The 23110-nt window shown below is 37.2% G+C and overlaps 1 protein-coding gene across 1 annotated transcript in view; it reads left to right on the plus strand.

Annotated features, from left to right (window-relative positions):
* The window catches only part of CYSLTR1 (cysteinyl leukotriene receptor 1), a 58888-nt gene extending 42150 nt beyond the window's left edge, over positions 1-16738 (plus strand). Inside the window, exons 2-3 of the mRNA XM_005908086.2 lie at positions 9457-9542; positions 14452-16738. Of these exons, the coding sequence (XP_005908148.1) occupies positions 14479-15501 (1023 nt within the window). The 5' untranslated portion in view covers positions 9457-9542; positions 14452-14478 and the 3' untranslated portion in view covers positions 15502-16738. The remainder of the gene's footprint in view (positions 1-9456; positions 9543-14451) is intronic.
* The last annotated feature ends 6372 nt before the right edge of the window (positions 16739-23110 follow it).

A 23110-nucleotide genomic window follows, 5' to 3' on the forward strand; every position in this document is an offset into this window, starting at 1 on the left:
AGGACAATCTCAGAGACCTCTGGAACAATGTTAAATGCCCCAACATTCGAATCATAGGAGTCCCAGAAGAAGACAGAAAGAAAGACCATGAGAAAATACTTAAGGAGATAATAGTTGAAAACTTGCCTAAAATGAGGAAGGAAATAATCACCCAAATCCAAGAAACCCGGAGAGTCCCAAACAGGAAAAACCCAAGGTGAAACACCCCAAGACACATATTAATGAAATTAACAAAGATCAAACACAAAGAACAAATATTAAAAGCAGCAAGGGAAAAACAACAAATAACACACAAGAGGATTCCCGTAAAGATAACAGCTGGTCTTTCAATAGAAACTCTTCAGGCCAGGAGGGAATGGCAGGACATACTTAAAGTGACAAAAGAAAATAGCCTACAGCCCAGATTACTGTACCCAGCAAGGATCTCATTCACATATGAAGGAGACATCAAAAGCTTTACAGATTAGCAAAAGCTGAGAGAATTCAGCACCACCAAACCAGCTCTCCAACATAAGCTAAAGGATCTTCTCTAGACAGGAAACACAAAAAGGGTGTATAAACATGAATCCAAAACAATAAAGTAAATGGCAATGGGGTCATACTTATCAATAATTACCTTAAACGTAAATGTGTTGAATGCCCTAAGCAAAAGACAAAGACTGGCTGAATGGATAAAAAAAACAAGACCCATAAATATGTTGTCTACAAGAGACCCACCTCAAAACAAGGGACACATACAGACTGAAAGTGAAGGGTTGGAAAAAGATATTCCAAGCAAATAGAGACTAAAAGAAAGCAGGAGTTGCAATATTCATATCAGATAAAATAGACTTTAAAACAAAGGCTGTGAAAAGAGACAAAGAAGGACACTACATAATGATCAAAGGATCAATACAAGAAGAAGATATAACAATTATAAATATATATGCACCCAACATAGGAGCACCACAATATGTAAGACAAATGTTAACATGTATAAAAGGGGAAATTAACAATAACACAATAATAGTGGGAGACTTCTCCAGGATAGATCACATCTTGGGCCATAAATCTAGCCTTAGTAAATTCAAAAAAAATGACATCATTTCAAGCATCTTTTCTGACCACAATGCAGTAAGCTTAAATCTCAATTACAGGAGAAAAACTACTAAAAATTCCAACATACGGAGGCTGAAAAACACACTGCTGAATAACGAACAAATCACAGGAGAAACCAAAAAAGAAATCAAAATTTGCATAGAAACTAATGAAAATGAAAACACAACAACCCAAAACCTGTGGGACACTGTAAAAGCAGTGCAAAGGGGAAGGTTCATAGCAATACAGGCATACTAAAGAAACGAGAAAAAAGTCAAATAAATAACCTAACTCTACACCTAAAGCAACTAGAAAAGGAAGAAATGAAGAACCCCAGGGTTAGTAGAAGGAAAGAAATCGTAAAAATTAGGGCAGAAATAAATGCAAAAGAAACAAAAGAGACCAGCAAAAATCAACAAAGCCAAAATCTGGTTCTTTGAGAGGATAAATAAAATTGACAAACCATTAGCCAGACTCATCAATAAACAAAGGGAGAAGAATCAAATCAATAAAATTGGAAACGAAAATGGAAAGATCACAACAGACAACACAGAAATTCAAAGGATCATAAGAGACTACTATCAGCAATTATATGCCAATAAAATGGACAACGGGGAAGAAATGGACAAATTCTTTGAAAAGTACAACTTTCCAAAATTGAACCAGGAAGAAATAGAAATCTTAACAGACCCATCAGAAGCATGGAAATTGAAACTAAAATCAGAAATCTTCCAGCAAACAAAAGCCCAGGTCCAGATGGCTTCACAGCTGAATTCTACCAAAAATTTAGAGAAGAGCTAAAATCTATCCCACTCAAACTCTTCCAGAAAATGGCAAAGGAAGGTAAACTTCCAAACTCATTCTATGAGGCCACCATCACCCTAATAACAAGACCTGACAAAGATGCCACAAAAAAAGAAAACTACAGGCCAATATCACTGATGAATATAGATGCAAATATCATTAACAAAATTCAGAATCCAACAACACATTAAAAAGATCATACATCATGACCACGTGGGCTTTATGCCAGGGATGCAAGGATTCTTCAATATCTGCAAATCAATCAGTGTAATACACCACATTAAAAAATTGAAAACTAAAAGCCATATGATTATCTAAATAGATTCAGAGAAAGCCTTTGACAAAGTTCAACATCCATTTTTTATTAAAAAAAAATCTCCAGAAAGCAGGAATAGATGGAACATACCTCAAGATAATAAAAGCTATATATGACAAACCCACAGCAAACATTATCTTCACTGGTGAAAAATTGAAAGCATTTCCCCTAAAGTCAGGAACAAGACAAGGGTGCCCACTTTCACCACTACTATTCAACATAGTTTTGGAAGTTTGGGCCACAACAATCAGAGCATAAAAAGAAATAAAAGGAATACAGATTGGAAAAGAAGAAGTAAAACTCTCACTGTTTGCAGATGACATGATCCTCTACATAGAAAACCCTAAAGACTCCACAAGAAAATTACTAGAGCTAATCAATGAATATAGTAAAGTTGCAGGATATAAAATCAACACAGAGAAATCCCTTGCATTCCTATACACTAATAATAAGAAAATTTGTTCTAGCAATGCAATGAAGAATACTGTTGGATAGCTTGATAGGGATTGCTTTCTATTTTGAATCTATAAATTGTCTTGATAACTGGGTAGTATACCTCATTTTCACCATTTTGATTCTTCCAATCCATGAACATGTTCTAGCTCTGTGAAGAATATTTAGGGATTGCATCTATTAGTGTCCTCTTTCACTATATTGATTCTTCCAATCCAGAACATGGTATATTTGTCCATCTATTAATGTCCTCTTTGATTTCTTTCACCAGTGTTTTATAGTTTTCTATTGGTCTTTAGTTTCTTTTAGGTAGATATATTCCTAAGTATTTTATTCTTTTTCGCTGCAATGGTGAATGGAATTGTTTCCTTAATTTCTCTGTCTGTTTTCTTATTATTAGTGTATAGGAATGCAAGGGATTTCTGTGTGTTGATTTTATATCCTGCAACTTTACTATAATCATTGATTAGTTCTAGTAATTTTCTTGTGGAGTCTTTAGGGTTTTCTATGTAGAGGATCATGTCATCTGCAAATAGTGAGAGTTTTTCATCGCAGCACTGTTTATAATAGCCAGGACATGGAAGCAACCTAGATGTCCATCAGCAGATGAATGGATAAGAAAGCTGTGGTACATATACACAATGGAGTATTACTCAGCCATTAAAAAGAATACATTTGAATCAGTTCTAATGAGGTGGATGAAACTGGAGCCTATTATACAGAGTGAAGTAAGCCAGAAGGAAAAACACCAATACAGTACACTAACGCATATATATGGAATTTAGAAAGATGGTAACGATAACCCTGTATACGAGACAGCAAAAGAGACACTGATGTATAGAACAGGCTTATGGACTCTGTGGGAGAGGGAGAAGGTGGGAAGATTTGGGAGAATGGCATTGAAACATGTGAAATGTCATGTATGAAATGAGATGCCAGTCCAGGTTCAATGCATATAAAACACTGGGTGAAAGAAATCAAAGAGGACACTAATAGATGGAGAAATATACCATGTTCATGGATCAGAAAAATCAATATAGTGAAAATGAGTATACTATCCAAAGCAATCTATAGATTCAATGCAATCCCTATCAAGCTACCAACAGTATTTGTCACAGAGCTAGAACAAATAATTTCACAATTTGTATGGAAATACAAAAAACCTCGAATAGCCAAAGCAAACTTGAGAAAGAAGAATGGAACTGGAGGAATCAACCTTGCTGACATCAGGCTCTACTACAAAGCCACAGTCATCAAGACAGTATGGTACTGGCACAAAGACAGAAATATAGATCAATGGAACAAAATAGAAAGCCCAGAGATAAATCCACACACCTATGGACACCTTATCTTTGACAAAGGAGGCAAGAATATACAATGGATTAAAGACAATCTCTTTAACAAGTGGTGCTGGGAAAACTTGTCAACCACATGTAAAAGAATGAAACAAGAACACTTTCTAACACCATACACAAAAATAAACTCAAAATGGATTAAAGATCTCAAAGTAAGACCAGAAACTATAAAACTCCTAGAGGAGAACATAGGCAAAACACTCTCCGACATACATCACAGCAGCATCCTCTATGACCCACCTCCCAGAATATTGGAAATAAAAGCAAAAATAAACAAATGGGACCTAATTAAACTTAAAAACTTCTGCACAACAAAGGAAACTCTAAGCAAGGTGAAAAGACAGCCTTCAGAATGGGAGAAAATAATAGCAAATGAAGCAACTGACAAACAACTAATGTCAAAAATACACAAGCAACTCCTACAGCTCAACTCCAGAAAAATAAATGACCCAATCAAAAAATGGGCCAAAGAACTAAATAGACATTTCTCCAAAAAAGACATACAGATGGCTAACAAACACATGAAAAGATGCTCAATATCACTCATTATCAGAGAAATGCAAATCAAAACCACAATGAGGTACCATTTCACACCAGTCAGAATGTCTGTGATCCAAAAGTCTACACGCAATAAATGCTGGAGAGGGTGTGGAGAAAAGGGAACCCTCTTACACTGTTGGTGGGAATGCAAACTAGTACAGCCACTATGGAGAACAGTGTGGAGATTCCTTAAAAAACTGGAAATAGAACTGCCTTATGATCCAGCAATCCCACTGCTGGGCATACACACTGAGGAAACCAGAATTGAAAGAGACATGTGTACCCCAATGTTCATCGCAGCACTGTTTATAATAGCCAGGACATGGAAGCAACCTAGATGTCCATCAGCAGATGAATGGATAAGAAAGCTGTGGTACATATACACAATGGAGTATTACTCAGCCATTAAAAAGAAATCATTTGAATCAGCTTTGATGAGGTGGATGAAACTGGAGCCAATTATACAGAGTGAAGTAAGCCAGAAAGAAAAACACCAATACAGTATGCTGCTGCTGCTGCTGCTAAGTCGCTTCAGTCGTGTCCGACTCTGTGCAACCCCATAGATGGCAGCCCAAAAGGCTCCACCACCCCTGGGATTCTCCAGTCAAGAACACTGGAGTGGGTTGCCATTTCCTTCCCCAATGCATGGAAGTGAAAAGTGAAAGTCAAGTCGCTCAGTCATGTCCCACTCTTCGTGACCCCATGGACTGCAGCCCACCAGGCTCCTCCATCCATGGGATTCTCCAGGCAAGAGTAATGGAGTTGGGTGCCATTGCCTTCTCCGCCAATACAGTATACTAATGCATATATATGGAATTTAGAAAGATGGTAACGATAACCTTGTATGCGAGACAGCAAGTGACACAGATGTATAGAACAGTCTTTTGGACTCTGTGAGAGAGGGCGAAGGTGGGATGATTTGGGAGAATGGCACTGAAATATGTATAATATCATATGTGAAACGAATCGCCAATCCAGGTTTGATGTATGATACAGAATGCTCAGGGCTGGTGCACTGGGATGTCCCAGAGGGATGGTATGAGGAGGGAGGTGGGAGGGGGGTTCAGGATGGGGAACATATGTCCACCAGTGGAGGATTCATGTTAGTGTGTGGCAAAACCAATACAATATTGTAAAGTAATTAGCCTCCAATTAAAATGAATACATTTGTATTTAAAAAAAAAATAAAATAAAAGGGACCAACAAAGAAGACTTAAGCAGTTTCTCCCTTGCAGGCTATGAAGAATGGTGACCATACTGCCAGAATATGTTGTTATTTGTTAGAAAACAAAGCGGGTAAGGTCAAGAGAAAAAAAAAAGACCTTTGAGCCCTAGAAAGTCCAGTAACTTTACACTGCAAAATTAGCACTTAGTTTAGAAACCACTATCAAAGTTAAAACTGTTGTGCTACCTTTAGAGGGCCTGAAGAAACCTGTATCCTGAGCACAGCTGATATATTCAAAGAGGAATGAAGTGATACTTTCTCTCAGATGTTCACCTGAGAGAAACTCAGGGAACACCTAGAAGTCTTAAATCAAGTTCACAAACAACTTATGTCTGGTTCCTCTTTATTGAAGCTGTAAATCTCTTAACTTATTTGCTCTTTTTTTCTAAGATGAAAAATAAAGAATACTTGGTTTTTGCCCTTTAAGGCTAGTGGGACTGCCCAGTAGAAAGAACAGTGAAGTTTAAATTGGATAACCACAGAGATGAGTATGACATGAAACAATCAGTAAAAATTATCAAGGAAAGTACAAACAAAATAATGTAGGACTTCAAAGGAAAGAAATATTAAATTGGATCAGGAATGGCTTTTTTTTTAATATAAGCAAAAAAGAGGCACGGTTACTATTTTCATTTAATAGAAGATACTAGCCTGGGGACTATCTGAGGATGCTACGGATCACTAGCTCTACCTGGGCCACACTTAGAAGGCACAACAGTATATAAGTCATACTCATTCATAAATAGTTTTATTGCAGCAAAAATAAAGGGTATGGTATATGAATCGGGACCTTATATTCTCAGGTTTTTCCAGTGGTTATATATGGATGTGAGAGTTGGACTGTGAAGAAAGCTGAGTGCCGAAGAATTGATGCTTTTGAACTGTGGTGTTGGAGAAGACTCTTGACAGTCCCTTGGACTGCAGGGAGATCCAACCAGTCCATTCTGAAGGAGATCAGTCCTGGGTGTTCTTTGGAAGGAATGATGCTAAAGCTGAAACTCCAGTACTTTGGCCACCTCATGTGAAGAGTTGACTCACTGGAAAAGACTCTGGTGCTGGGAGGGATTGGGGGCAGGAGGAGAAGGGGATGACAGAGGATGAGATGGCTGGATGGCATCACTGACTCGATGCACATGAGTCTGTGTGAACTCCGGGAGTTGGTGATGGACAGGGAGGCCTGGAGTGCTGCGATTCATGGGGTCGCAAAGAGTCGGACACGACTGAGCGACTGAACTGAACTGAACTGATTCTCGGGTTATCTTTGGGAACTCCTACTTACTTGTTCACTGAAGCTTGACCAGGTTACAGATCAATGGAGGCTAAGGGCTGATGCAAGGAGAGTAGATAGATGATGATGATAATGAAGATAGATAGATAAACTGATAGACAGATAGATAGATAGATATACATGTACTAGAGGAGCCAAATAAAAATTTGAGTACCTCCTGAAATAAATAATTGAACCCAAAAGTTATATATCCACACATTTACTTTATTGCCTCATCTTCCCTCACCCAATCACCCAGACAAGAATGGTAGAATCCAATTTTGGCAGAAGCTGATGTCAGAGACAAGAGTTCTCAAGTAAACAAAAAGAAAAGAGGGGCAAAGCATAAGAGTATTGAATGTCTACTATATGCAAACTCAGAATTTCTAAAGGAAATTTCTAAAGGAACCATGGAAGACACTTCAAAATCCCAAACTTCAGGAAACATTACATTGTTGCCCAGGCAATGTGACCTTTACTCACTTGTCCATGTACAGAGAGAAGGCTAAATTGTAGTTGTACAGCTACCATAAACTTGGACAATTAGTACATTAGCCTGGTAAAAGTACACTTCTCATAGATGGGTCTTAGAAATTCAAAAACTTTCTCTTTCCACACTGGGGAGAAATATAAGCTTTGTCTAAACACAAAACTGTGACAGAGCCAAAGTTAATTTTCACCTAAAGAAAATGACTGGAATCATATAATTCCTGGATTAGAAAGGTTATTTTTATTAAATAGTCAGTCAGTATCTTTATTGATTAAAGAGCCCCAGGATAAGCTAAATCCCCAAAGAAGTTTTAATGCCTGAATAACAAAATATAAAAGCCAACTCTGTTTGAGTAACTTCCCACCTGCAATGCTTACTTCCTCCAGACTGCTAGTAGAAGCTTACTTATGTCAACTCCTTGCCTGGGGATGAAAGGAAAATTCTGCGAGAGAGAAGAAATTGGAGAATATTTGAAAAATGATTATCTGAATATGTGGTGGACTCAAACATCAATATCATAGCTGTGGGTTCAGATTCCTACTTTTTAAACTGTTTCATATTTTGCATTTTCTTTATTTTCATTTTGATTTTCCTGTTTTTCAGTAGAGTTCCTTTGGAAAGTTCCAACCTATTTTAAACTTGCTAAGGTCCATCTAGTCAAAGCTGTGGTTTTTCCAGTAGTCACGTATGAATGTGAGGGTTGGACTATAAAGAAAGCTGAGAGCCAAAGAATTTATGCTTTTGAACTGTGGTGTTGGCAAAGACTCTTGAGAGTCCCTTGGACTGTAAGGAGATCCAACCAGTGAATTCTAAAGGAAATCAGTCTTGAATATTCATTGGAAGGACTGATGCTGTAGCCAATAGTTTAGCCACCTGATAAGAAGAACTGACTCACTGGAAAAGACCCTGATGCTGGTAAAGATTGAAGGTGGGAGGAGAAGGAGATGACAGAGAATGAGATAGTTGGATGGCATCACCAACATGATAGACATGAGTTTGAGTAGGCTCCGGGAGTTGGTGATGGACAGGGAGGCCTGGCATGCTGCAGTCCATGGGGTCACAGAGAGTCGGACATGACTGAGCAACTGAACTGAACTGGACTGAAGGATTAATTGGAGAAATATGTTTATTTTGTTGACAGGCCACAAAGAAAAGAAAAATGGCCAGCCTCTGGGGTCCTTGCATATAGGGATGAAAGTTGCCATAGGGCAACACAAATTTAGGAAACAAGTATTCAGGCTGCTACGGTTTTAAGAAAGCCCTTCTTTGTTCATTTCTTGGAGATTTTCTATACTTTCTTAGATTTTCTGATAGTTTAGTTGAAGATACATACACTCATGAAAAGTTAACTATACAAACTATAAAACAGTTGATATCCAAAGGTATATAATATATGCCAAATTGATGATTGTCCATAACTATTATGAATTTTTAGGGAAAAGAGCCCAAAGTCTTATAAATCATCATTCATCCCAGGAAAACTGTCCCTAAGCCATCACAGGCAGACATACTTGATATTTTTCAAGTCCTAATTTCTCTTCCTAGCAGACTAGATGCTTGGATATGAAGTTCAAAGTTATTTCTCCTTGGAACTTTATAAAGAGCTATTTAGAAGAGAAAATAGGGAAAATACCATGGTTTCATAGAAGAGAATTTTTATAATACTGTGTTCATCTCTAGATACAGAAACTATTAATAGAGCAGCAGACATATGTAATCAGCCCTGGTCTTTATTTTAAATTTTCCCCTAAGGATGTAAAAATGAGTGGAGTGGAAACGAGGATACATGGAATCCAATAACTAGCTCTAAATCTGTCAGTAAAGCTATGATGTCCCATCACACACCCTGTGATTAAGGCTGCTAAGCTCCCATGACCCTCTGGACTGCTTCTAAAGTCATTAACTTACTTTTCAATCTTATGATTTCAGCTTAGGCTTCATCTGATATTATATCATAAGAAGTGCTGACCACTAGCCAAGAACATTTGTGAAGGGTACTGCAGTGCCAGAAAGAGGTATGGCTCTATTTTCTAAATAAATCTTGTTTTTCAATTCACTACTTATCTTAACAAAGTAACTTCCTTCATCATCTGCACTAAATATTAATTTCATTTATGTTTATTGCCTGTATATGTTTGCATACGTGCTCAGTCATGTCTGACTCTTTGCAACCCCATGAACTGTAGCCTACCAGGCTCCTCTGTCCATGGATTTTCCATGCAAGAATACTGGAGTGGGTTACCATTTCTTACTCCAGGAGATCATCCCAGCTCAGGGATCAAACCTGCATCTCTGGTATTGGCAGGCAGATTCTTTACCACTAAGCACTTGGGAAGTCCCTATTGTTTGTATATATGAATCAACTAATAGCCCATTCGCTTTGTGCTAAGACAGTTCTTACCATACTGTACTATAACTTGTTCATACTTCTGAGCTATCACTCCTCTCCCCCAGCATTCTATGAGCTGCTCAAATGCAGAGATGCATCCTTAAGCATCCCTGTTTCCATATAGTGTGGATATCATTATTAGGAGATCACAGTAAATTCTATAAAAATTAATCAAATGTTGTTTAAGATAAGTAAAACCATCATCTGCAAAATGAGTAGCTTGAACTAAATTATCTCTAACCTTCTAGGATTCATTACTTGTTTGAAAGTTTTAAAATTTTCTTTTTTTGACCTAATATAAGTCAATAGCTTGACTTAGTTATAAATAAGCAGTCAAATCTAAATATCAAAAGTACAAGGAAAGCTTTTTTAGTAATGACCAATAAATTTATTAATGGTACTAGAGTGACCTATTTCTTTTTTTTTATTAATTTATCCATTTTATTTGGCATCTTTCATTCAAACACCTGAGAATTTCAAAATTATTTATAATGTTTAACAGACAAGTAAAACAAATGATTAATCTCTGTAAAGATAATATTTAACAGACAAGTAAAACAAATAATTAATCTCTGTAAAGATATGTGTGTTTTAATATTATAGTTAACCTTATGATTTAGTGCCTTTCTTAGTACTTTAGGAAGCAACTTAACAGATTCACTCTGAGGTTGGGAAAGTTTTAAATAATATTGGAGTGAAAAGATAACTTTCAGTGATTTAGAATGATAAACAATACTTTCAAATGATAAATTTACTCTGTCATTCATTTACTCATTCATTTTATTAATATTTGTGAGCAAAGTACATATATTTTGGCCCTGTGTGAGCCCTTTATATATCAATCAGAAAGTCTATGAGGGAAGATAACAAACACATACACACTACTGATCTGAAAGACAGATTTTAAGTTCCCTAGAAGAGGAAAGATAGAAATTACCTTGGAAGGAGGCTAAAGGAAGGCTTTGTCATGAAGGTCAAGAAGAGCTGAAAGATGGGTACCTTTTGCACACACATAGATGGAGAAAAGGTCATTTCATGAAAAAGAAATACCATGAAAAAAGACAGATAGGCGGGAAAACATATAGCTCATGTCCCTGATATAGTAAAGTAGTTGTTTATTGAAATATAGGGTGAACAAAAAGGGAGAAGTAGAAAGAAGCTAGGAAAGTTCAATTGCAACCAGACTCTGTGTGTGTGTGTGTGTGCACGCACGCACGTGCGCACACGTGCGCACTAAGTCATTTCAGTCGTATCTGACTCTGCGACCATATGGACTGTAGCCCGCCAGGCTCCTCTCTCTATCAGATTCTACAGGCAAGAATACTGGCGTGGGCTTCCATGCCCTCCTCCAGGGGTTCTTCCAAGAGGCTTAAATATCAGGCCAAGAAGTCTGGATTTTATTTTGAAGGCACTGAAAGACCATTGAAGATTTTTAGAGAAGTAATATGAAATAATTGGAAGCTATAATGTATAGAGAATTATTTTGGAAAGAGTTTGTAGTAGAATATAGTGAGTGTTAGTGGTGGTAGAAAGGACAGATGGTAATTATTTGATACCTTTCAAATGTGGTTATTTTTTAAAAAGGCAGATGACACCACCCTTATGGCAGAAAGTGAAGAGGAACTAAAAAGCCTCTTGATGAAGGTGAAAGAGGAGAGTGAAAAAGTTGGCTTAAAGCTCAACATTCAGAAAACGAAGATCATGGCATCTGGTCCCATCACTTCATGGGAAATAGATGGGGAAACAGTGGAAACAGTGTCAGACTTTATTTTGGGGGGTCCAAAATCACTGCAGATGGTGACTGCAGCCATGTAATTAAAAGACGCTTACTCCTTGGAAGAAAAGTTATGACCAACCTAGATAGCATGTTGAAAAGCAGAGACATTACTTTGCCAACAAAGGTCCGTCTAGTCAAGGCTACGGTTTTTCCAGTGTCATGTATGGATGTGAGAGTTGGACTGTGAAGAAAGCTGAGCGCTGAAGAACTGATGCTTTTGAACTGTGGTGTTGGAGAAGACTCTTGAGAGTTCCTTGGACTGCAAGGAGATCCAACCAGTCCATTCTGAAGGAGATCAGCCCTGGGATTTCTTTCGAAGGAATGATGCTAAAGCTGAAACTCCAGTACTTTGGCCACCTCATGCGAAGGGTTGACTCATTGGAAAAGACTCTGATGCTGGGAGGGATTGGGGGCAGGAGGAGAAGGGGACGACAGAGGATGAGATGGCTGGATGGCATCACTGACTCAATGGACATGAGTCTGAGTGAACTCCGGGAGTTGGTGATGGACAGGGAGGCCTGGAGTGCTGAGATTCATGGGGTCACAAAGAGTAGGACATGACTGAGTGACTGAACTGAACTGAATTGATATCAAAAATCTCAACAGCACCATCTAGTGCCTCACAGGCTAACACTGCCTGATTTGGAGAAAACCCAATACAGGGCTAGCTAGAATAAGTTTACAGAGATTCTCTTTCTTCCACAATTGCACCTGAATTCAGAAAATTGATGGTGAAAGAGGCAGGTTAAGTGGAAAGCAAACTGAGAAATAATGCATAGGTTGAGAATAATGAACTAATTTTTCTCTGTGATCTTAGTTATATACCCTCAGAATGATTCACCTTCAATTTTTTTTACTGTATATCAACATTGCTTGGTGGAAAATAATGACTTTTTTTGGCCACACTGCAAAGCTTGTGGGATCTCAGTTCTCCAACCAGGGATTGCACCCAGGCCACCTCAGTGAAAGCCTGGAATACTAACCACTAGGAAACCAGGGAACTCCCAAAATTGACATTTTGAATGAAAGGAAAAAATAGATGGACAAATGAATAGATGACATACCCTCACAGCAAGTATAATTGTTAGCAGTAGTAAACCTGAAAAGTTATATCCCACCTACAACCACAACCATAGCTCCCTGTATATGTATCCTTGACACAGAGACTAATTCAGTCTCTTTCATTGCCAGCAGTTCTTGCATGCTGAAGCAATCTTCCCACTTTACAAACCCTAACCCTTCTCTTACCAGGGAGAAAGAGCTGTGTAACAGGCCAACAAATCATATTTCAACCAAAGATTATCTACCATATTATAAATTGATGAGTTGTTCCCATCTCCTTAAAGAATAAAAGAGAAGACTATGGAGGAACATAGGAAATCACTACTTCTGCACTATCTCATCCCTATATCTTTCTGATTAGAGCTTATTTATTGCCCTGATAAAGCTGAACTAGGCCAGACCAAGCAACAGTCTCTTGCTATAAGAGAAATGACCATGTGTTGTTGAACAGTATGACTTTGAATGTGATTCTGAGAAGAGAACAAGGATGAGGGAGTACAACAATTTCCTCACCCAGAAAGGGAAAGGGAAGTCGCTCAGTCGTGTCTGACTCTTTGCGACCCCATGGACTGTAGCCCACCAGGCTCCTCCATCCATGGGATTTTCCAGGTGAGTGTACTGGAGTAGGTTGCCATTTCCTTCTCCAGGGGATCTTCCCCACCCAGGAATCAAACCGGGTCTCCTGCATCATAGGCAGACGCTTTACCGTCTGAGCCACCAGGGAAGTATATGCTGCAGTTCTCCTCAGAGCCTTAACTTAGGTGTGGATTTTGGAAACGTATTTCACCTTTTTTCCTCATTAAAATAACTAGATAGCTTATAAAGTTTCCCCAGCCTTGGTGTTCTGTGGTTCTAAATAGAGTCCACCATGTTCTAGACTAAGATTCTCCCCCAAGGAGTGAGTTCCACTGATAACAAATTTAATTATTTTCCTTAGGTACAAGCATCACCCAGAAGCTGTTACTTAGGAAGACTTCTTTGTGGGGAAACTAAGCATTTTCATCCAGATTTTATTCTCAGAAAGAATCTAGAGCTCTTCTAATAAAGAAAGAGATGATAGATAGATAGAAGATAGATACTTATACTTATGAAACTACTGTCTTTAAAACTTTTCTCTAAAAAACAAACCCTTTTAAAAGGAAGATTTATAGGATAGCACTGGAGTAATAAGGCTTAAAATAAGGCATAGCTCTTTTAGCTAGGTCTTAAAGATTAAGAAGTTCATCAGGCAAACATGGATAGGAAATGGGGGAAAGGAGATTTCTGGGTGCCCGTACTCTTGCCTGGAAAATCCCATGGATGGAGGAGCCTGGAAGGCTGCAGTCCATGGGGTCGCTGAGGGTCGGACACGACTGAGCGACTTCCCTTTCATTTTTCACTTTCATGCATTGGAGAAGGAAATGGCAACCCACTCCAGTGTTATTGTCTGGAGAATCCCAGGGACAGGAGAGCCTGGTGGGCTGCCGTCTATGGGGTCGCACAGAGTCAGACACGACTGAAGTGACTTAGCAGCATAAGACCCAAACCCTTCTCCTGGGGGCAAAGTCCAGAAGAATATCTTTTTATTCACCCACCACTCTTGCTTCCTGCTGTTTTCAAAAAATATATACATAGCAACACTATAAAATGAAACATTAGTACGTCCTATAATTTATGGAAGAGCAAAAATTGACAAGATCTTTTATATACATTGCAGGCACCAAGAAGACTCTCCTAGAGAAACATGGATGGAGTTGGAAATCTGACAGTATCTTCTTCCAGTAGTAATGCATGCAATGACACTATTGATGATTTCCGAAATCAAGTGTATTCCACCTTGTACTCTATGATCTCTGTTGTGGGCTTCTTTGGCAATGGCTTTGTGCTCTATATCCTCATAAAAACATATCATGAGAAGTCAGCCTACCAAGTATACATGATTAATTTAGCAGTAGCTGATCTACTGTGTGTGTGCACACTACCTCTCCGTGTGGTCTATTATGTTCACAAAGGCATTTGGCTCTTTGGTGACTTTTTGTGTCGCCTCAGCACCTATGCCTTGTATGTCAACCTCTATTGTAGCATCTTCTTTATGACAGCCATGAGCTTTTTCCGGTGCATTGCAATTGTTTTCCCAGTCCAAAATATTAATTTGGTTACACAGAAAAAAGCCAGGTTTGTGTGTGTTGGTATTTGGATTTTTGTGATTTTGACTAGTTCTCCATTTTTAATGTCCAAATCTTACAAAGATGCGAAAAATAATACCAAGTGCTTTGAGCCTCCACAGGACAACCAAGCTAAATATTATGTCTTGGTCTTGCATTATGTGTCATTATTTTTTGGATTTATCATTCCTTTCATTATTATAATTGTCTGTTACACAATGATCATTTTGACCTTACTAAAAAAATCAATGAAGAAAAATCTATCAAGTCGTAAAAAAGCGATAGGAATGATCATAGTTGTGACAGCTGCCTTTTTGATCAGCTTCATGCCGTATCATATTCAACGTACCATTCACCTTCATTTTTTACACAATGAAACAAAACCCTGTGATTCTGTCCTTAGAATGCAAAAGTCAGTGGTCATAACCTTGTCTCTGGCTGCATCAAATTGTTGCTTTGACCCTCTACTATATTTCTTTTCAGGGGGGAACTTTAGGAGAAGGCTGTCTACATTTAGAAAGCATTCGTTGTCCAGCATGACTTATGTACCCAAGAAGAAGACCTCCTTGCCAGAAAAAGGAGAAGAAATATATAAAGAATAGTTTAAGCCCATTTTTGATGATTCCCAAATCACTATTTTCTCAAAACATTCACAATAAAAATAAGGACTTCCATTAATAATTTACACTTATTTGACTTAATGTGTACCTATAAATTTATCTCATTTATGAATTCACATTATTAGAAGTCCTAAAGATATTTTTAGTGTTAAAATTCAATTCAAGTCTATAAACTAAATTATAAATGATTTTCTGAGCTTTCACCTAAAGATGGACAAAATTTGTATCTTGGCACTGTAAAAAATAGATCTGAGATTAAAGTTTTCCCTCTCAAATAAAAGTTTTACCAAGGGTAAGAACTAGTTTTTTAAGATACAAATTTAGCGAATAGTTCTCAGTGATCCTAACATATTTCTTTGCATGCATGCTAACAGATGAGAACTGGAGTGAGCCAGGAGCTACATAAAATGTACTATCACCCTCTTTCTTTGTAGCACTGATTGGCTAGGAAAGTATGGCCATTTCTTTCCCTCAAGAAGATGATCACATGTTAGAACAGTCTAGTCTTCAGCCAAATGGCCCTAAAATCTCCATTCAATGTATAATCTGGAAACTGAGGAAGGTAAACCTGATCAAAAGCTAGTTTGTCTCCAGTTTTCTTCTGCTTCTGCCTTAGGCTTCCAAAAGTGAATAGTGGGGTTTTTGTTGCTCATTGAGATTCTTTTAGGGTACTCTCTCCCTAAACAAGATGCCATCCTTCCTTAATAAAGCAGATGACTGGCACTACCATATAATAACAGAAATACTTTAAAATTTATCTAAAAAAGAGGAAAGGGAATCTATTTTCTACACACATTATTGGAACCACAATGAACTGCAATGAGTCTCTGAATAAAAATTTGAATGTTGATATTGCAAATTTTAAGAAGTACTTACATTTATGCATATTGTATAAACTATATGTAAGAAATTTTGTTGTATGCATTTATGAGTGGAAGTTTGTTATAAGCTTTGTTATATTTTATGCTTTTTACTTTTATTAGCATGTTGACAGGAATACCAAAGATATACTTACAGTGGTTTTTATGTTATAGTGGAAGCTTTCTTCTTAAAATAGCAACAGCTTGATTATGGCTGAAATATAATATTTATGAGCAAGTTTTTGTCGAAGTGTAGTCTGTTCCTTAATTCTGTGTTTCAAAAAGTGCATTATCTCAGAGGAAATGATAATGTTGAAAAAAAGAAAAGCTAGGATACAAGTTCTATCTGAATCTGCCACATGTATGTAATTTCTATATCACTTCTAATGTTGCAATCCCTTCAAAAACCTGAAAGATTTCTGCATGCATAAGTCTCTTCAGTCGTGTCCAACTCTTTACAACCCTATGGACTGTATCTGTCCATGGGATTCTCCAGGCAAGAATATTGGAGTGGATTGCAATGCCCTCCTCCAGGGGATCTTCCCAATCCATGAACTGAACCTGCATCTCATATGTCTCCTGCATTGGCAGGCAGGTTCTTTCGCACTAGCGCCACGTGGGAAGCCCATAGGATCTCAAAGGTATAGTAATAACTGATGCCCATTTATTTTTATCATACCTGAGGTTTGTACAAGTAAAAGTACCTGCACTTTTACCCTATATTTTTTTTCTTACTTGACAAAGATCAAATGTAACATGTGTCATAAAATCAGTCCTTATTTCTCATTTACTAAGCTTTCTGTTATTCAATGAGTATATTGTAGTAGAACAACATTACACTGAAAGCCAGAAGACCTGGATGCTAATCTGATCTCTATTACTTACTAGCAGTGAAACTTGAAGCAAGTAATACAAACTCTGATTCTCAGCTTCCTCACTTGTAAAGTGGGAATAATAATACATGTCCTGCTTTTCTTACAAGGCACATTTGAAACTCAAATGTAATCATAGTATACATACATATTTTGACACACATATGTTAAAATTTTACCTTAAAACATACAGTGTGGTACAATTTATCACACTAAATATAAGGTATTTAGAGATGGTTTTGTTACTTAAACATACCGAATCATATTTACTATTGGGTTGGCCAAAAGTTCATTCAGGTTTCCTGCAACCACATATGCGAAATCCGAATGAACTTTTTGGCCAACCCAATACAGAGATTCTCAACTCTGAAAGAATTAGAACAAAATATGGCCATAGTTAAAATGTATTGCACATAAAATAATCTTGTTTATTTTTTCCTATTTTCAGGTTTTTGCTTGTGTTCTCATTTCCAACCACAGTCCAACTTCCTCCCACTCAGAAACACACCATGCTTCAATCACCTACAAACTCACCATGGATTTATTCTTCATACATGTGCTGTATGTATTATAACCTGCACCACACTGTTTTGCACTCAAATTTTTTGCTAATTTTTCCAAATATATTAGTATTTTCTCCCAAAGTGAAATAATTGCTTTGTGTAATTATCAATTCCTTGAAAATTATCCCTTTAAATCATGGTGCCTAACATTTAATGAGCATTTGCTCTGTTTTAATTACTTTATCTGTATCAGTTAATTTAATGTTTACAACTGCCCTGTGAGGTGGGTACCATTATTATCCTTGTTTTACTAATGTAAAAACAGAGGCACAAAGAGGTTAAGTAATTTATCTAATGTCAGATAGCTGGTAAGCATCAGAATCAGAGTTCAAATCTAGCCTGGTGCCCTGTGATGACCTAGAGGGGTGGGATGGGAGGATGGGAGGAAGGCTAAAGAGGGAAGATATGTATATATATGGTTGATTCATATGTGTGGCAGAAAGCCACACAACATTGTAAAGTAATTATTCTCTAATTTAAAAAATTAATTCCTGACTCACAAAATAATTAAATAAACAAATGAAGACCTTCTGAGAGAATTAAATATATCTCTCAGTAGCTACCTCCTATTGACACTTTAGTGATTCCAACCATGGGAAATTCAGAAGCTTGAAAGTTGAGATTAGATCTCAGAGCAATGTAAATTTGTAGACCCTTTCCAGTAGCAACATTACACTGCAGGTGAAAAAAAAAAAAGCTCACTTTTTCTATTCTACTTATGTGCACAAGCTAGGTAAGATTGTATTTCCTTAACTCTAAAATAGCACAATATTTCTGAGAGGCCAAATCCAGAACATTTTCTTTGACCTATCCTAGATCTCTGTTATCCTAGATAAAACACAAGACAAATTCTAACTCCTCATTCATTTGTTCATTGCTTCATTTTTCTCTGAACTATATAGAATCCCTTTATATAATTCCCTCTGTAATAATTCTACAAAAATCACAAGAATATATTTCTATTCTAAATTACAAAAACATAAATTTTATCAAACAGTTTTTTATAGAACACCTGCTCAATTGACATTTAAATTTGTATCCTCAAGCACCTGAGCTTTACAGTTTCTCTTGATAGCTAGTCATTTGATTTAGGAAACATTTTCTATGTCACAAGAACTATCTTGGAAATTAAGCACAACTAAATAAGCCTTATAGGAAAATTACCTTTTTGGCAAAGAAAGTTATATTATTCAAAGTGAAAAATAAAAGTTTCTGTGACCAAAAACAGAAGTTTTCACTTCAGTCTAAGTAGACAAAAATGACCATTTTCATTCTTCCTAGACACTCATAACTACTTTATTTTGGTGTAGTGGTTTTCTGTGACTTTGCTAACTTAAAAGATTAATGGTCACTTGAAGACACAGAGACACATGAACATTAAAATTTTAAAAATAATGTCTACCTGCTTATAAAAATCAGGTTCTTCTTTCGATACCTTTAGCAAAGAGTAATTCAAATCACTACCTATTATTAGTCTCCTTTAAAAAAAAAAATCAAACAACTGACAAAGAAAACCAAGAAAGTTTATTCCCTTTCACTCTTCCACATGGTTTTCATTTTTACTAGATAATGGATACCATAAGATTTGGTTCTTTTATCCATCCATAAGAAAAAATTAATTACTTAAAATAACACCATAACAACTTTTCGTGTATACCATTTTTATTTCAGTTCAGTTCAGTTGCTCAGACTTGTCTGACTATTTGCGACCCTATGAATCACAGTATGCCAGGCCTCCCTGTCCATCACCAACTCCCAGAGTTCACTCAGACTCACATCCATAGAGTCACTGATGCCATCCTGCCATCTCATCCTCTGTCATCCCCTTCTCCTCCTGCCCCCAATCCCTCCCAGCATCAGAGTCTTTTTCCAATGAGTCAACTCTTCGCATGAGGGGGCCAAAGTACTGAAGTTTCAGCTTTAGCATCATTCCTTCCAAAGAAAACCCAGGAAAGCATAATTATTAAATATAATATATTTAAATCTAATTATAAGAGCATTCCAAAGCAGATCCTATAGCTCTGTGGGATTTAATTTTTGTCTCTATTCCCACTATGCCACAATAAGTACTCACATAACTAAGATCTTGACAATCTAAGCTTTCTTCCTCTGGCTTAGAAGAATCCTATCAACAATATATATTCAAATTTTGTCATAATACTGGAAGAAGCCTGAAACTCCTTGATTCAACAAAATTAGAAACTAGCTTATCAACAGAAAAAAAATGGGCTTTCCTCGGGGTGAAATAATTTGGGACATTTAAAGTGAGTATTCATATCATTAGAAAACCTCAAGAAGCAACTTGGAATGCTTGAGAAAAGCACCTGGAGGTGATACTGGGACAGCATGTACCCAGGAACACTAAAGGAGGCTTCAGATGTATGACAGGAGATTCTGGATAGCTTGTGCAGTCTCCTCTTTAGTCAACTGTATTCTTCATCAATCCACCTTAAGGTATCCATATGGTTTCCTGGCTTACTCGTCAAATAAAAAGGTATTGACTGGCCAATAAGAATATCCATCTGTTTGGCTATTCTAGTTACACTGTAAAGTATTCAATTGACTTTCTAGCAAAAATTCTTTTCTGGTGAGTTTTGGCAATATGAGCCAGCTTTCCTGGGGTCTTATCTCCATACCCTCTCCTCTCAGCCTGAACTCAGCTTTGAACAAAATAAGTTGAACAATTATGGAGGTTTCTAGATCTAAAGCTTTGGAAGTCCCAACTCTGGAAAAGGGAAAAACTATAACCACAAAGTCTTGCTTATCAAACTATTCCTCAATGCTACAAGGGGCACTTTGGAAGCAGAAACCTATTATAATCACCTTGACTGTGTCTACAAATAATTTTTTCAATATTTGAAATAACAGCCTTAAAATCTGTGATTCTCTGTGTTCATTTGTCTCTCAAATTTTGGGCATAGGAGCTTGCCCTGTGACCTCTATTCTCTAAGGGATCTAAGAAGCATTGTTGATTTTCAGTTTGTTCAGTTTTGTTTTTTTTTTTTCAAGTGTGGTGATGGACTTGTCAACTTTCAAGTTCTTTACACCAGAAAGGCAAACTCTCGGAGTCAGTGAAGTACAGGCAAACCTGGCATGCTGCAGCAGCGGCTGAACAACAAGAGACTTCAGGGACAATGTCAATTGCAGCAACATCCTAGGGGTCTGAGAAGGAGAAGAGAGAAAGTACCTGAGAAAATGTTGGAATAGATAATTAGATGAAGACTTCCTTAACATGGGAAAGTAGACAGTCACCCAAGTCCAGAAAGTGCAGAGAGTCCCAGGCAGGATAAACCCAAGGAGGAACATGCCAAGACACATAGTAATCAAAATGACATAAGATAGAGACAAAGAAACAGTATATGTAACAGCAAAGGAAAAGAGACAAAAAACAAACAAACGAAAGCCCATAAGTTTATCAGATCTCTCAGCAGAAACTGCAGGTCAGAAGAGAGTGGCATGACATATTTAGAGCAATGAAAGAGAAGAACCGAAAACCAAGAATATTCTACCCAGCAAGACTGTCTTTCAGATTCACTGGAGAAATCAAAAGTTTGACAAAAAAAAAAAGAGCTGAGAGAATTACCATCAATAGACTAGTTTTGTGACAAATGCTAAAGGAACTTTTCTAGACAGGAAAGAAAAGACCAAAACTAGAAACAAGAAAATTTCTATTGGAAAAACTCACCAGTAAAGACAAACACACAGTAAAGGTAGAAAATCATCTGCACACATTTATAATATCAAAAACAGAAATTATAAGGACAGTACAAATGCAGGATATTGGAAAAGCATTTAAAATGAAAAACCAGCAACTTGAAATAATCTTGTTTATGTATAAACTGTTATATTAAATCTTCATGGTAACTGCAATCCGAAAATCTACAATAGATACAGACACAAAAAATGAAATCAAACACAACATTAAAGTTAGTAATCAAATCACAAGAGAAAAGAACAAAAGAGACCCAAGAAACAAATTCAACACAAATTTAAAAAATGACAATAAGAACATACATATCAATAATTACCTTAAATGTAAATGGATTAAATGTTCAAACCAAAAGACAGACTGGCTGAATAGATTTTTTAAAACTCCAGATCTATGGACACATACAAACTGAAAGTGAGGGGAATGAAAAAAGGTAATCCATGCAAACAGATCAATATTCAAGAAATCTGGAAAACACAGCAGTGGCCACAGGACTGGAAAAGGTCAGTTTTCACTTCAATCCCAAAGAAGGACAATGTAGAGAATGTTCAAACTACCACACAATTTCACTCGTTTCACATGTTAGCAAGGTAATTCTCAAAATCCTTCAAGCTAAGCTTCAATAGTACATGAACCTTGGACTTTCAGATGTACAGGCTGGATTTAGAAAAAGCAGAGGAAACAGATCAAATTGCCAATATCTGCTGGACCATAGAAAAAGCAAGAGAATTCCAGAAAAACATTTGCTTCTGCTTCATTGACTATGCTAAAGTCTTTGACTGTGTGAATCATGACAAACTATGGAAAATTCTGAAAGAGATTGAAATACCAGACCACCTTACCTGCCTCCTGTGAAACCTGTATGCAGGTCAAGAAGCAACAGTTAGAACCAGGCATGAAACAATGGACTGCTTCCAAATTGGGAAAGGAGTACATCAAGGCTGTATATTGTCACCCTGTTTATTTAAATTATATGCAGATTACATCATGCAAAATACTGGGCTGGATGAAGCACAAGCTGGAATCAAGATTGCAGGCAGAATATCAATAACCCCAGAAATGCCAATGACACCACTCGTATGGCAGAAAGCAAAGAGGAACTAAAGAGCCTCTTGATGAAGGTGAAAGAAGAGAGTGAAAAAGCTGGCTTAAAACTCAACATTCTTACTCAGCCATTAAAAAGAATACATTTGAATCAGTTCTAATGAGGTGGATGAAACTGGAGCCTATTATACAGAGTGAAGTAAGCCAGAAAGAAAAACACCAATACAGTATACTAATGCATATATATGGAATTTAGAAAGATGGTAATGATAACCCTGTATGCGAGACAGCAAAAGAGACACAGATGTATAGAACAGTCTTTTGAACTCTGTGGGAGAAGGGGGGGGGGTGATTTGGGAGAATGGCATTAAAACATGTATAATATCATATAAGAAATGAATCGCCAGTCCAGGTTTGATGCAGGATACAGGAAGCTTGGGGCTGGTGCACTGGGATGACCCAGAGGGATGGTATAAAGAGGGAGGTGGGAGGGGGGTTCAGGATGGGGAACACGTGTACACCCGTGGTGGATGCATGTTGATG

Source organism: Bos mutus, chromosome X (genome assembly GCF_027580195.1).
Source record: "Bos mutus isolate GX-2022 chromosome X, NWIPB_WYAK_1.1, whole genome shotgun sequence".
Taxonomy (NCBI): Eukaryota; Metazoa; Chordata; class Mammalia; order Artiodactyla; family Bovidae; genus Bos; species Bos mutus.